This window comes from Oculina patagonica, chromosome 3 (assembly GCF_052425735.1).
Source record: "Oculina patagonica isolate OP01 chromosome 3, crgOcupat, whole genome shotgun sequence".
In the NCBI taxonomy this organism is placed as follows: Eukaryota; Metazoa; Cnidaria; class Anthozoa; order Scleractinia; family Oculinidae; genus Oculina; species Oculina patagonica.
The window spans coordinates 4,114,350-4,128,893 of NC_135760.1; the positions used below are offsets into that span (position 1 = coordinate 4,114,350).

General features: G+C 40.4%; 1 protein-coding gene across 1 annotated transcript; it reads right to left on the bottom strand.

Moving 5' to 3' along the window:
- Positions 1-126: 126 nt before the first annotated feature.
- LOC144646155 (ATP-binding cassette sub-family C member 4-like) lies at positions 127-13,294 on the bottom strand. Its single transcript, XM_078505690.1, has 7 exons — positions 13,219-13,294; positions 11,157-11,696; positions 9,761-10,143; positions 3,928-5,270; positions 3,199-3,761; positions 2,426-2,585; positions 127-1,164 (listed from the first exon to the last, which is right to left on the bottom strand). The coding sequence occupies exons 2-7, from the start codon at positions 11,691-11,693 to the stop codon at positions 251-253; spliced, it is 3,900 nt and encodes a 1,299-aa protein (XP_078361816.1). The 5' UTR covers positions 11,694-11,696; positions 13,219-13,294; the 3' UTR covers positions 127-250.
- Between the last annotated feature and the right edge of the window lie 1,250 nt (positions 13,295-14,544).

The window sequence follows — 14,544 nt, forward strand, 5'->3', positions numbered from 1 at the left end:
TAATCTATCTTTCCTTAATAACTCTACTCTTTATTTTTTTTCCTTTCTCCTCCCTTTCTTTTTTTTTTTTTTTTTTTTTTTTATTTTTTTTTTAAAAAAAATTTAAAAAAAAATTCCCCCTTTCTACCATAAAGGTATAGTAGTATAATCTAGTATACACTGATTTATACAGCAACAGTTTTCTTAATTGATTATTAAACTATGTTTTTCGTCAGTTGAACAGCACACGACTGCTTTTGGTATGGTCACTTTAAATTTTCATGTTTGCAACTCGAGCCATTTCACCTAGGGCACTTTCTTCCTTATTCACTAGTGCATCAAACCTGTCAAACTCATCAATTTCTCCATTTTTCAAAACCAAAATCTTATCACTGTCTCTAATGGTGTTGAGGCGATGAGCTATAGTGATGACTGTGAAGTCCTTCAGTTTTTCTCGCACTATCCTCCAGATTGTTTGTTCTGTGTCGGGATCTACGTGTGCAGTGGGCTCATCCAAGATGATGATCTTGTTCTGTTGCAACAGGACACGCGACAAACAAATTAACTGCCGTTCTCCTACACTGACGTTTGCACCATGTTCCAATAACTCGTGATCCAGCTGTCGGTCCAGACTTTCTACCAACGCTTTCAATTGCACATCTTCCAAAACTCGCCACAAATCTGCATCTTGAAACTGCGCCATAAGATCGAGATTTTTTCTCAGCGACCCACTAAAAAGGACAGGACTTTGGCCAAGAACAGATATACACTTTCGAGCTTCTTGGAGGTTGATCTCTTTTATTTGAATGTCGTCGACCAATATCTCTCCATTAGCGTCTGGCATGCGCATAAGAGCTGCCACAAAAGATGATTTCCCAGCACCTGTGCGGCCAGCAACACCGATCTTTGCTCCTCCTTTAATGCTTAGATTAATTTTCTTCAGTACTTGAGGTCCCCCTGGATAGTACACCAGCGATACATCTTGGAATGTGATATTTCCTTCGCGTGGCCAGTGTTCCGGGGAAAGGCGTTCCACTTTGTATCCAGGCTCAGAGTCCAGATTGGTGTACGTCATAACTCGTTCAACTGACGTCATGTAATTCTCGACATCCGAGGTTACTCTGACAGAGAATTGAGTCATGTTCACGGTCTGAATGACGTAAACCAGTGCGAGTCCGGCAAAGGCTGATTGAAAGAAATTAAAAAAAACACGTTTTACTTTTTTTTTCTGTGCACACTCACGTTTGTAGTGAATGATTTCTCGAAGCAAAATTTAATTTGTGCAAATAGCTTAATTTCTGGGATATCCATTTCATGACAGGAAGCTAACAGTCAGGAATTGTTCACATCAGTGACAATAGCTGTTGTTCGCGGGCGTAATTATTATGTTTTTGGCCCGACTCAGCCTCAAAATGAGCTCTGAGAAGGGGAAAAAACAAATTAACGCCAAGAACTTCAACTTTATTATTATAATACTATTCTTGGTTTTGCGTGACGTCATCAAAATTCTTAAACTCAGAATCGCAAGCTAAGATCCCTGAGTTTTTATCCTTCACTGGCTATTAGACGTCCTTAATATATATCATTTTAAAGGTTTTTAGCTCGATAGCAATCGCCGTCTTTTAGATAGAGCATTTTGAATATTGGAGTTTTACGCCACACGAGGTCCAAGATGGCCGCCAGAAGGCTGTCACGTTCTCTTGAAAAAATTATTTTTAACAATCTGAACAGTTGAGGTTTTTCTAGAAGTGTTTATGTCAATGTTTACTTGTTCACGAAGGTGATCTGACCGCTTTTTGTAGCAAAATTTAATGCATTGATTTCCGGCGGCCATGTTAGAGTCGAAAACCAGTTGGACTCCAGCATGGCGTTTCCATACTGTGCTCTCTAAATTTGCGTGAAATATTTTGACGGATAACTCGAAAACGGAACAACACACTGACCTGAGACTTGGAAAAAAGTTTATTTAGTAGTTTTCTACTACCTATAATATTCTTGATTTTTTTGACTTAATAGCTTTGGATTTATTTTTTCGCGGCGTGACAGTGGCGTGACAGTGAAAGCCACCTATTATAATCATTTCATCGGGCATTTAGTTAAGGAATCCTGAAAAACAGTAAACAATATCTTGAATACTGCTGTTACGAGTTGGCGTTATTTTTGATTGAAAAAAAAAGGTTTAAAAATTTGCAAAACTCGGTAGAAAAACTGCAAAATTAGTCAAACAATCTTTGCTTGAAAGGGAAATTAGAAAATTCTTTCGGCAGCAAAGAAATAGTCGTCATTTAGAAATGTTAAAATTAATTGTGCTGTTAACTGAACCGGCAGTTTATGTAGTTTGTGAATATAGTTTTGATAACGTATTGGTGTAGTATGTGTTCCGGTGTTGAGCCCGGGAAGACAAAATCCTTTAATTGGAAGCCTTACTACAATATAATGTACCCACCAGCATCTTGAGACACAACTACTGCCGCTAGAGCCACTGCAGTAATAAACAAAGAAGCGAGAAGATCCAGGCGTACACCAAGCCACCTACCACTTGCCATCACCAAAACGTACGACTGATTATGAATATCTTGATATCTACAGGAAACAATTACAAGGAACTTTAAGAAGTTGTGTCTGTAATACCTAGCCTTCGAGCAGGCTCTCTATTCGGGGGCAACGTGAATTGAACTCTTCAAGCGCCGAAGGCGCGATCCCGCGAGTACAGAAGGCGCGAGTCGGCGAGCGATCAGTATAAGTACACGACAGTCTTGCAACACACAAGAAATGAGCGAAATCTATTTTTCAAGCCAGATCGACCAGACCGGTATTGCAGACACAACCTCTAAATCCGATGCCATACACGTTTTATTCAATTTCATAACACGAGGATGAAAAGAATTGATGTTTTGCGTGAAACATTCTTTTGGTTTCTTTGGTTGTTCTGTTGAGTGAGGGACTTTTTCTGTTAGTTTGTTTGTTTCCTTTTTTGTTTGTTAGGAGGAGGTATGGGGCACTTTACATGCTTAAAAGTGACAGAAGACAGCTTGGTAGAGCATCTTCGTTTTCTGTTAAATACTCTTGGAGGAAATTGTCATACCGCAAAGTCAAGACATTGCCACTTTGCTGTTTCTCTTTGGCTTACTTGCATTTCATACCCCTATTAAGTCAGTTCATTTATCATTCCTCAATAAAGAAGACTGTATCACGTTAGTTTTAACATACCTGTAAAACTGATTCCACGAAATCTCTTTGTCTGGCTCTTGTCCGAATCGTGTCCAGTCCATTCAGTGTCTCGGAAATGTGAGAGAAGACTGGACTACGGCATATGGACTCTAGCCTTTTCAGCTCTCTGGCCGTCTTCAAGTAGTATCTCGAAATGTACACGACTACCACAGTCATCGGAACGACAACAAACAAAAGCCAAGGATTTGTTACAGTTGGTACAAGAACTGATGTTAACACCAGCAAATCCATCTGAATTGCTTTAAGAAACATCTTTGGTAACATCTCGTCCATGCAGCCTACATCTTTGGAGAACCGATTTAAGATTCTCCCCACAGGATTTGAATCAAAAAACAGAACTGGGGCTTGTAGAATAGCCACCACCATTTTATCGTGAAGTAGCTCTGAACATCTTAGAGAAATCAAAAGGAATACACATGCTCGAATGATGCCAAACAAAAACGATCCACCGACTAGACAGCCATAGATAGTCAGGTTTGTGGCGCTTTTCTGCTCTTCTGGGAGTTGTTTTGTCACAAACGAAAGCCACGCGTCAGGAGCAACTATCATTGCTGAGAAATAAGAAAGAAGCGAAGTCAAATAAAAACAGCGGAGGGACAGGTTTTGTGCTGCTGTCGTTCTTCTTTATGTAAAAATACAAAATGCTACACTAGTTATGTTTACGAGAAACGGTTTGCCTTAGAAGAAGATCTCAAAATGAGAACGAAAGCGTCCTACCTTGAACGATGAGACAAAAGTAAATCACGGAAAATATTGCCAGCGGATGCATTCCACTTCTAAAGTAGTCCCAGTACAGCTTAGAGGACACCACGCCGATTGAGCGATCTTCTTGTGATATGTCCAGGCCTTTGTATTCCTTGGCTGACGCTGCCATTTTACCACAGCTAGCGCTACCAGCATCTTCGCTTATTTCCTTTTCAGTCTTCCCAGCAAAGCTTTTATCCGCCTTGTCGTCTATCAGAATATTTTTATGGAGCCGGCCGACAGTTGTATTAAAAAAGCCTTGTTTTTGCAAACCATTGAATCTTCCTTTCGCCAAAACGCGACCTTTGTACAGCACAATCACTTCATCGGCTTCTTTCATGTGCTTTTCTTGATGAGAAGTTAACACCAGGGTTTTTTGGGCCATCAGGTCTTTAATGCATTTCTCAAAGATATGTTGGCCAACTTTGAAGTCCACAGCACTCAGAGGGTCATCCAGCAAGTAAAGGTCCGCATCGGCATAGACTGCGCGTGCCAAACTTACCCTAGCCCGCTGACCACCGCTTAAAACAACACCGCGTTCTCCGACAATTGTTTGATCACTGTCGGGAAACTGTTGGATGTCCATTGTTAGAGCGCATGCTTCGACAATTTTTGTGTACTTGAGTTCATCGTATGGCTGTCCAAACAAAATATTTTCCCTTATAGTTCCAGAAAATACCCAAGGTATCTGAGGCACGTAAACAAGAGTTCCTTGGCAGGTTATGGTTCCACTTGTGTTGGAAAGTTCGCCGACGATAGCTGATAAAAGAGTAGATTTTCCACTTCCCACCGGACCCGTGATAACAGTTAAAGTTCCTGAGGGTAGCGTAAATTCAATATCTTGCAAAATAAATTCATGCTCTCTCTTGGTCTGTTGATGTGTCAAGCCTGACAGGCGTAAAACTGTCGGCTTGTCCTGACCTTTGACTGACTCATCAACAACAGAAACCTCCTCTTTTTCCTCGTAGTGATCAATCCGACTGCACTTCAATTTTGCCATGCTGCTTTCCATGTTACTTACAACTTCTGTGGACTTATCGTGCATATTTTCTAAAAGCAGAAATTGTTCTATACGGCCAAGGGAAGCATAAGCTTCATACGTTGTCAGCAAACCCTCGCCCATGTGCGAAAAAGTAGAATATCTTGCCATATTGATAAAAGAGAGAAGCATAAAAACATTAACAGGTGTGAGGGCCTGACCAGTTAGAACAAGAGTAATGACTGACACCAGGGCCGCAAATGGTGATGAAGCATACTCCAAGCCTGCTACACCAGACAGAACGGCACTCTTCTTACGAATGATGTCCATTTCTTCTCTGCAAACAAAATAAAGATTATTTAGAAAATGCTTTAATTGTGATTTATTCACCCAGGGTACAGTATCTACAATTATCTACACTATCACGGTTTTCGTTCATGTAATTTAAATCGTGTATAAATAACTGCTGATAAATGGAAAAATAAATTTCCTTGTGCTGCGTGGCACTTGTAAATGTACAAAATAAAATAAAATAAATAATTGCTACTGCTGCTGTTGTCTGCATATTGTGTTTATATTGCGATAGTTCCTCCGGTCATTTGACAATTTGTGCATAATCCCTTCGGATGAGGTGTTCATTGCAGTTTGGGTGTTTATATTAAGCTTTTCATTTTTTTACCCAGACTAGGACGGTTCAATGTCACTAGATAATGACCAATCCGAATGCCACGACCAACCGGTTATCTGTCAGTCACTCATATTGCTTTGGTCATGTGATCTGAACACGAGGTTCAGTACAAGGCTTACCCGGTTATTTACTAGTTGATCGGAGTAAACTCGGCCAGTCAAAACAGAGCACGATCAAGACTCGGTCTTCGGAAGCCGATAACCCAGCGGCAGCCGAACAAAACCTGGATTTCGAGTCAGTCTCGTCGACCAATCAGATTAATCAGAGATAAATCTAAAATCACTGCCTTATATGGCCTTTCCAAGTTGGCGACCACGGTTAGGAAGTCTTTGGTTTGTTTAACCCTGAATATGCTGAAATTACTCCAAAAAAACACGTTTTTAACCGTTAAATCGATTTTTTTAGCGCTGAGTTGGTAAATTTCTCTAAAATTTCCTCCGTCCTTTCCGTTCCTTTTCGTTTGTCTCTGCTTTCTTATTCTCTCTACCTTCTACTCTGTCTACCCCTTCTTCTGGCCTGAAAAGTTTTTACTCGAATAAGCAAGGAAGTTAAGAGAGAGATAGACGATGCAAGATCTGAGAGGTGAAGGACAAAGCCCGAGGAGAGAGAGAAGGAAAGGAGGAAAAGAGAAGCCCAGGAAGAAAAGAGAGAGGGTAAAAACAGGGAAGAAGTGAAGAGGAGACTGGGGAGAGGGAGATAGCAACTAGGAGGCGAAGAAGGGCAAAGAAGGAGAGGTGAAGAGAAGGAGAAGGACTGACCAAAGGAGATGAGGTCAAAGACAGATGGCGAGAGAGTGGAGCCGAACAGGCCAGCCCGAAGTAAGGAGGTGGAAGAGGAGAAAAGGTGAAGAAGAACACAGGGGAGAAACAAAAGAGAGAAAGGAGTGGGGAGAAAGAAGTGGAAAGGCACCAGGGACACGGGACCCGAGGGGACGAATGGAATAAGCTAGTGTCCTGCAATAACACAAGGGAGAGGAAAGTGTCCAGAGGATGGTGAGAGGGCCAGCACCCAAGAAAGGGGAAGGAGAGGACACCCAGCACAAGAGAGAGAGAGGGGGGACGGAGAGAAGAGAAAGAAAAGGGAGGGAGAGAAAGATAAGGACCAGCCGCGACAGAGAAGAAGGAAGCGAGGAAAGAAGAAGGAAGGGGAAGAGGGAGAGAGAAAGCGAGGAGGGAGAGACGGACGGGGGAAGAGAGGAGAGGGAGGAAGAGAGGAGAAAGAAAAGGAGAGGAAGGGGAGTGGGAGAGGCGAGGCAGGCGGCGGAGGAGGAGGAGGGGGGAGGGGGAGGAGGGAGAGGGGAGAGGGGGCGGGGGGGAAGAAGGGGGCGAAGGAGGGGGACGCAAAAGGAGGAAGAGAAAGTACTCGTGAAAGCAGGAGACTGGAATACTAGTTGACGTTTTTTTTGTTTTGAATAGCGGTGCAATAAATACGCATCAAATCGCGTTAATAAACTGCATGTAAGCACACACCACACGGAATCGCGTTAATTAAATGATGTTAAATAAATTTTGATTGCGTTTTTTTTACGCGTACATTTTGTTCGCGTTGTTAAAATGCTTCGTTATATTCCTATAATAAGGTAATTGAAAATAGCGCTAGCGTGTTTGATGTCAAAACAGCCGCCATCTAGGGACCGCCATCTATCTATCTCTTGGATTTCGTAATTTTTTCCAAAACGTCAGAAAAACGCCCAAAATTACTGAAAAGTACTAAAACAACAAATTGATTAAAACGGTGCAAAAAACCTTAAAAAGGTGAAAATAATTTTATTTAAGTTAATTTTGATTAATAGGAAAACAAAAATTACAAATATGGTGAAACATGCTTCTCAAAATCGTACACGGTTTGCTTGCTTGAACTTCTCAAAATGCCCGTTGCCAGTGTAATGTCAAGTTCCCGGTACAACAACCTATCCAGCCAAGTTATTGCCAGATAAATTTTAGATGAACTCGCAAAGTTTGGCAGCGTTTGGTTGAATCTTGAAAAAGTTATAAGCGTTCAAAGTCTGCGCGGACACTTTCCGCCCCCCCCCCCGGTCTGGATAGGGTTAAAGTCCTATCGCAAGGAAAACTTGTGTTGAGTTTCCAGGAAGAATACCAAAGAGTTAACTCAGATGAGTTTATAAAGGACTGAAAATAATCAATAGTACATTTAACTGCGTTTCGTATCTCATCTTACACGGATTACAGGAAAGTCCACTAATCCAACTCTTATGAAACTCTAGCGCTAAACTTGTACCTAGATCGTCTGACTTTTCTATTTTTTTGCTTTTAGGGACTAGTCAATAAGTACCAGGGGGGTGGGCCGGAGCAATGGAAAAGTGGTGGCTCAAAAATTTGTGACCCACCCCTTCCTTCTGGCTCAAAATGACTGACCCACCCCTGATAGGGGGGAAAATTACACGACCCACCCCCTTTGCTTAAAAAATTCAAGGGACCAATCATTATTTCTTTATCATCTGATAGGGTTAAGAGGTTTTTGATTAAACTTCAGCTTTTAAAGTGGAATTCCCTACATAGATATTTCCCTATGACACTGCTGTTCCATGTACATCTTTTCATTTCTTTTTCACATATTTTCACTGTGTAATGTCCATGAGGAATGAAAACAATCAAAAAACTGAATCATATTATTTAATTCATAATCAATATTGAAGAGTTCATATTTTTATACATAAATTAATAACAGAAACTACAATCATTGTCCATCATTCATATTGCAAAGTTTTGACTAAAGAGTTTACTGGTATTAAAAGGCCTAAAGCCCAGCGTGAATCTATGCATGTTGAAGAGAGACAGGTAAAACTGATGTTATGATCACAAGCCATCTAGGGGGGTCAGGGGGCATGCTCCCCCGGGAAATTTTTATATTTGGGCTTCTGAAATCGCAGAAATTCATTTAAAACTGCACACATGGAGAAATTTACAATTTTATATACTGATGAATACAACTTTTCTTGGAACTATGTAGTTCAAAGTTAGTGAATAAATAAGATGACCCACCCCTACCTCTAGATCAAAATTACATAACCCACCTCTTTTTGAGGGCTCAAAAACTGATGACCCACCCCCTTTCTGCTCCGGCCCACCCCCCTGTACTTATTGACCAGTCCCTTATTCAATAAGATCAATAAGGGACTGGTCAATAAGTACCAGGGGGGTGGCCGGAGCAATTGGAAAAGTGGTGGCTTGAAAATTTGTGACCCACCCCTTCCTTCTGGCTCAAAACTGACTGGCCCACCCCTGATAAGAGGTTGAAAATTACATGACCCACCCCCTTTCCTAAAAAAATCAAGGGACCAATCATTTGTTTATCATCTGTTAGGGGTTGGAGGTTTTTTATTTGACATCAGCTTTTAAAGTGGAATTCCTTACATAGACCACCCTACTTTTTCCTGATGAACACTGCTGTTCCATGTACGTCTTTCCCCTTTTTTTAACACACCAGAGAAGGATGAATTTATCACTTCCTAAACTAGTCTTTTTAAGTTTTCCACCTATTTTGTGTAAAGTCCATGGGAAAATTAGACACAAACATGTGCGAAAACTGAAACAGTATTAATATTAATTCATAAACAATTATTGAATAGTTCATATTTTTAAACAGAAATTGAAAACAGAAACTACAACCACTGTCCATCATTCATATTTTGCAAAGTGTTTGAGAAAAGAGTTTACTGGTATTAAAAGGGCTAAAGCCCGACGCGAATCTATGCAGGTTGAAGAGAGACAGGCAAAACTGATCTTATGATCACAAGCCATCTAGGGGGGTCAGGGGGCATGCTCCCCCGGGAATTTTTATATTTGGGCCTTCTGAAATCGCTAGAAATTCATTCAAAACTACTCACATGGAGAAATTTATCAATTAATGAATACAAATTTTCTTGGAACTGTAACAGTTTAAAGTTAGTGAATAAATAAGATGACCCACCCCCTAAATGGAGATCAAAATTACATAACCCACCCCTTTTCGAGGGCTCAAAAAATGATGACCCACCCCCTTTCTGCTCCGGCCCACCCCCCCCCCCCCCCTGTACTTATTGACCAGTCCCTAAGAAAAAGAAATAAAACGTCTGGGTCTAAGATAAGGGTATAAATGCCATAGTCAGTAAAACTCAGTTACGATATTTTTTATCCTACCTTCGTGTTATTTTTATTTTTCTTCTGTATTCATCTTCCCACGCATGCGTTTTGATGGCGCGAATCCCAGAAACCACTTCGTTCATCAAGGAGATGCGCCGGTCGGATTGTGCAGCTGTGCGCTTGCGCAGATTGCCACCAGCATAAGATAGGCCGACGAAATAAGGTACAAGGAAACAGAAGAAGATCACTCCTATTACAGCCTGCCAACCAACAAAAACCAGCAACATGGCCAAAACTGCCAGAAGTACGAAAGGAGAAAGAGCTAACCTAATAAAACACGTGATAGTTGACTCGTCCAGTCGCTGAACATCGTTTGATACCAGGTCAATCACTTGACCTGTAGTAAACACTGACAGCTGATGTTTGCTGAGGTCAAGCGTCTGAAAAACAAAACAGAAGTTAAGCTTATTTTATGACGTGGCAGGGGGATGATTTAACTGTCAATATTAAGCAAATCGTAGTTAAAGGCCTCTCTGACAGGTAATTACAGGTTGGGTTTGATATACGTTAGATAGGTTTACCTCTGGGTGGGTTAAGAACCTTTTAAAAGAGCTAAATTGTGTAAAGTATTGACAAGAGGTAAAAGTTCAATTTGCCTCTAAGTTTAGTAGTAAACACGACATCCATGTAGCACGTTTTGTTTCGCTCACGTCATCTTGTGTCCCGTCATCCGTAGTTCATCTTTTTGAGTCGAGCAGAAACGCGCATCTTCTCTCAAATTTTATCCGCTGCTCAAAATAACGCTATCGTGCTGACAGAAAGGTAAACATATTCACAAAACAAATTTACAGTTAATGCTTAAAAGGATCAAAGGCTACACTTAAATATTTTTGTGGTGAAAAAATAGAACTCGTGCTACGAAGCCGGCCTGACAGCACGAACCATCAATGACGCAACTCTCATGGAAAAAAAAAATTAAAGGAAAATAATTTTTTATTTTTTTTTTTTTTTGGGGGGTTGTGTTTTGGAAAAAATTGGGAGGTTGGCTTTTTTTTTATTTTCATTTGGTTGTTCGAGGTTTCTTTTTTTTTTTTTTTTTTTTTTTTTGTTTTTTATAATTTTTTCCTAAAAAAATATACCACCGGCCCGGGCGCCTTTTTTTATGTAGCTCTCTTTTTTTTCTAAAAAAAAAGAGGGGGGGGGGGGGGGGGGAAAAAAAAAAAAAGGGGGGCGAGCCACCCTAGGGAACGCTTCACGCACTAACACGCACGGGCAAGTAGATTCCGCGTGGTCTTTCGCGCGTTATTTTATATTACTTTCTAATGTAAGCGATCTATTAAAAAAACTTTTACAGAAATAAAAAGCGATCGTTATGGTATGTATCGTCGGTTTGTTACTTTTTAACATACATGAAATACGGCTAGAGGTGCTAATATTTAATAAAACTGCTTACCTTAACGTAAACTAGACCTTTCAGGGAGCTTCTAATTCTTATACTCAACAGCTCACATCTGTAGGCAAACTGATGCATACAGAGAGAGTTTATCAATGAGTTAATTCCCATAGCTAATGCACAACCATAGAGATAATAATTTTTGTGTGGTTCAGGGCTTGATATTAGCGTGGAAATCAAATATCCAAGAAGCAGTGGTTGAAGAAGACGACAAATTGAATACAAAGCACCAATACAGATGGTCAGTATCACGCCTTCCTTAAAAAAGAACGTCTTAAGGACGCTTTTCCAAAGTCTCGGCCTTTTTCCATTTGATTTGCATTTTGTGTTTTCGTTGTTCCATTTTGTTTGAAGCTGCTCTGTCAATGTACAGGTAAAGTTATCTTCTGAAAGTGGTAAAAAATCATCTTCCTCTAAAGCTCGCTCATTGCCTGTCTTGAAGACACAGTTCATCCACTGAAACAGCAGAAGAGACAAAAAGCTAACGTTTACTTTCTCGCCCTGCGTGGAGATTCTCTTGTATCCATCCTTTACCATGACCTTAGATATTGTTAAACAACAAAAACACGGAGTTTTAGAATTATAGAATGTACGAGAATGTAGACTACTGGTAAAGTAAATGAAGAAGCGTTCTCAAGTTGAATACTCGGAAAAAAGATTTTCCGAGTTCCCCCAACGGGAGTCGAACCCATGACCTTCCAGAATACCGGTATTCTGGAAGGTCATGGGTTCGACTCCCGTTGGGGGAACTCGGAAAATCTTTTTTCCGAGTATTCAACTTGAGAACGCTTCTTCATTTACTTTCACTTTGTCCAAGTTGCCATTTCACTTTAGACTACTGGTAGTCTGTCTTTTCTCTTAGGACCCGAGGAGCGCGCAGTTATATCAGGAACGCGAGCAAACTGGTTGAACGTTGGGGCGAGACGAGAAAAGACACACGTGTGTTTTTCCTCGATCGCGCGCGCGCGTGACTTAAACCCTCGCCGAGCGTCGCACTCCCTTACTAAATTTCGAGAGAAAAACAGACTGCAAGCAATCTAACGAGAATGTAATAATTAAAAGGCGAGTGAGCTGAAATGTAGAAATGATTAAATGATATATTCTCCAAGCCCGGTCCAGACTTTCAAACATTTTCCTCTGGTCGAGCGAGAAAAGGCGACGTCTTTTCTTGGGAGCGCGCGACCAGAGGAAAGTTAAGCGTCTGAAATTGAGGCTAATTAGAATATTGTCCTCGCATTGGCTTCATCCAGGGAGGTAGAGCTTAAGTAAGCCACCCTGAACGTCGCATACCGAGTGGAAATGAATTGAATTGTTTTAGACATTTCGATTCATTATCAACAATTTTTTGAAAATTTCTTTAGCTATTTTAAAATGAGTTTTGGGCTTCAACGTCCCTTACCGAGGTTGAATCACGCGACTAGGGGAGCTCCAGATTATTTGGTTAGCAAGTAGCCGTGATCGATTAATTTGAAGTTCAAAAACTACTTTGCCTGAAACGAACCCCAAATTTGATAAATCTTTCAGTTGAAATGTTTCTCACTGGGGAGGTAAAAGCAGTAATACCAGATTCTTGGGTCTTGAAGTTGTATACTTTATAAAGTTGTATATCTTGTATAAATTAACACATCCATAATTCCGACCCCGATTTTGATTTTGTAAAAAACCTTCAACACTCGTGCAAGTCTCGGTGTCGGATTTTTAAACGAGGGACTCAGTGTCACAGCTACAAATCAATGTCGATTATACTTATTACATGGAAAACGGCTATTTCCCACTTGCGTGATAAATTAAACGCACAAACAATGATAACTGAAATAGAAAAGGAGAAATCATAACCGTGACGGTGATTGGATGATGTGTTCTTAATGAGCGCAGATTTTTTCGTTAGCTTTCTCCTTAGTTTCATTCTTGATTGAATAGATATCTCAAACACCCGAGACAGTATTTCCAAATACCATGAAGTTCACCGAAAATACTCCGCTGCGCGTCGTATTTTCAACTCTGTTCTTGGTGTTTGAATAACTGTATTAATTTGAATCCTCATAAACAATTTCCAAATTACCTTTAGCTTGTGCAAATCTCTTTTTCTCCTGGGCCTCACGATTAAGTTGCCTTGGCCAAATTACGTTGAATCATGTGTAATATGAATTTGAAACTGCTAGTTTTTGATCTTTCTCTCACTTTGGAAGCGGTGTTCGCCATCGCAGCGACATTTCGCGTTGCATGTGGTTCATGACTTCTCAGTAATCAGGGCGTTTTTGGTAGTGGTGATAAACCTGCATAAATTACAACTAAAGGAGAGGTAGATACGCTTGATCCCTTTTGAATAGAATTAAAGGTGCTTCGCTTTATACACCACAAAGGGCTCTGTGGCTTATTGTCAAAACCACAAAGCGCTCTGTATGCATATTAGAACCCCACAAAGTGCTTTGTAATTAAGTGACCGAAATTATTGTGTACCTTGTAATTGACTTGCTTATTTTCGTGTTTAAACAATTCTACATTCGAAACATTTAGATCTATAAATATGCCTTTGAACCGTAAAAAGCATGATCGCGAAATCGAAATTAAGCATTCGATTTACGGTTCGATTAAGTTCGGAAGTCGAACTTGTAGCTAAAATTTAACCTAATCAGCGGGCAAAAGAATTGTTTTTTCCTTAACTGGTATCGGACTAAGTAAATGGACAAGGTATAGTATAATCTTTGTCTTTTATTTGATACTAAAGAAACAAAACATAATATTCGAACAGTCCATTCAATGACCCAAAGGGAAGATGGCGAGCTTGTGGCGGAATAAATCGAAATAAATTTCCCGAGAAAATCGAGGCAGTTTTGATGAAGCGACAAGCCAGGGAAATACGACGTGCGCTGGAATAAGAAGGAATATATGCTACTACAGTATTCAGGAATGTAACTAGGGGCGTACCATTGGAAATGGCAAAATTTGATTCAAGTTGCAGCTGTTAATTTACAAAACTCTTTCCAGTGGTAACAACCCGGGTAACAAATGCCCCGCAAATGATGAGATGATCTGAATCTCGGGTCTAAAAATAAATATGGAAATAAAGGAAACAAAACTTTAGATGGCTGGATCGACTGACGAAATTCAATTTATTATCTCCGCGATAATCAAATGATGGGAAACCGAACATTAGATTTTGCTCGATTCAGATTATAGTGTGATACGACGTAAGCCTCTTCTTAGGTATCGTTGACCATCGTTTGGCGACAGAACTAAATCGAACCTCATCGGACTTTATATCGAACGTTCGATTTGGCTCGATTTGCATTTATTTTGTTTGAGTTCGATTTCGTTTGATGACCGAACAACATCGAATTTAATCGTTCGATTTACGTCGATTGGGTTCGATCGAGTTCGAAAACCG

Excerpts from the sequence above, each read along its gene's own strand:
- LOC144646155 (XM_078505690.1), bottom strand. The coding sequence starts at position 11,693 with ATGGTAAAGGATGGATACAAGAGAATCTCCACGCAGGGCGAGAAAGTA. Across the intron at positions 5,271-9,760 it reads AAAATAAAAATAACACGAAG|AGAAGAAATGGACATCATTC; the intron begins GTAGGATAAAAA and ends TTTTGTTTGCAG. Across the intron at positions 2,586-3,198 it reads AAAGAGATTTCGTGGAATCA|TTCCTTGTAATTGTTTCCTG; the intron begins GTTTTACAGGTA and ends AACTTCTTAAAG.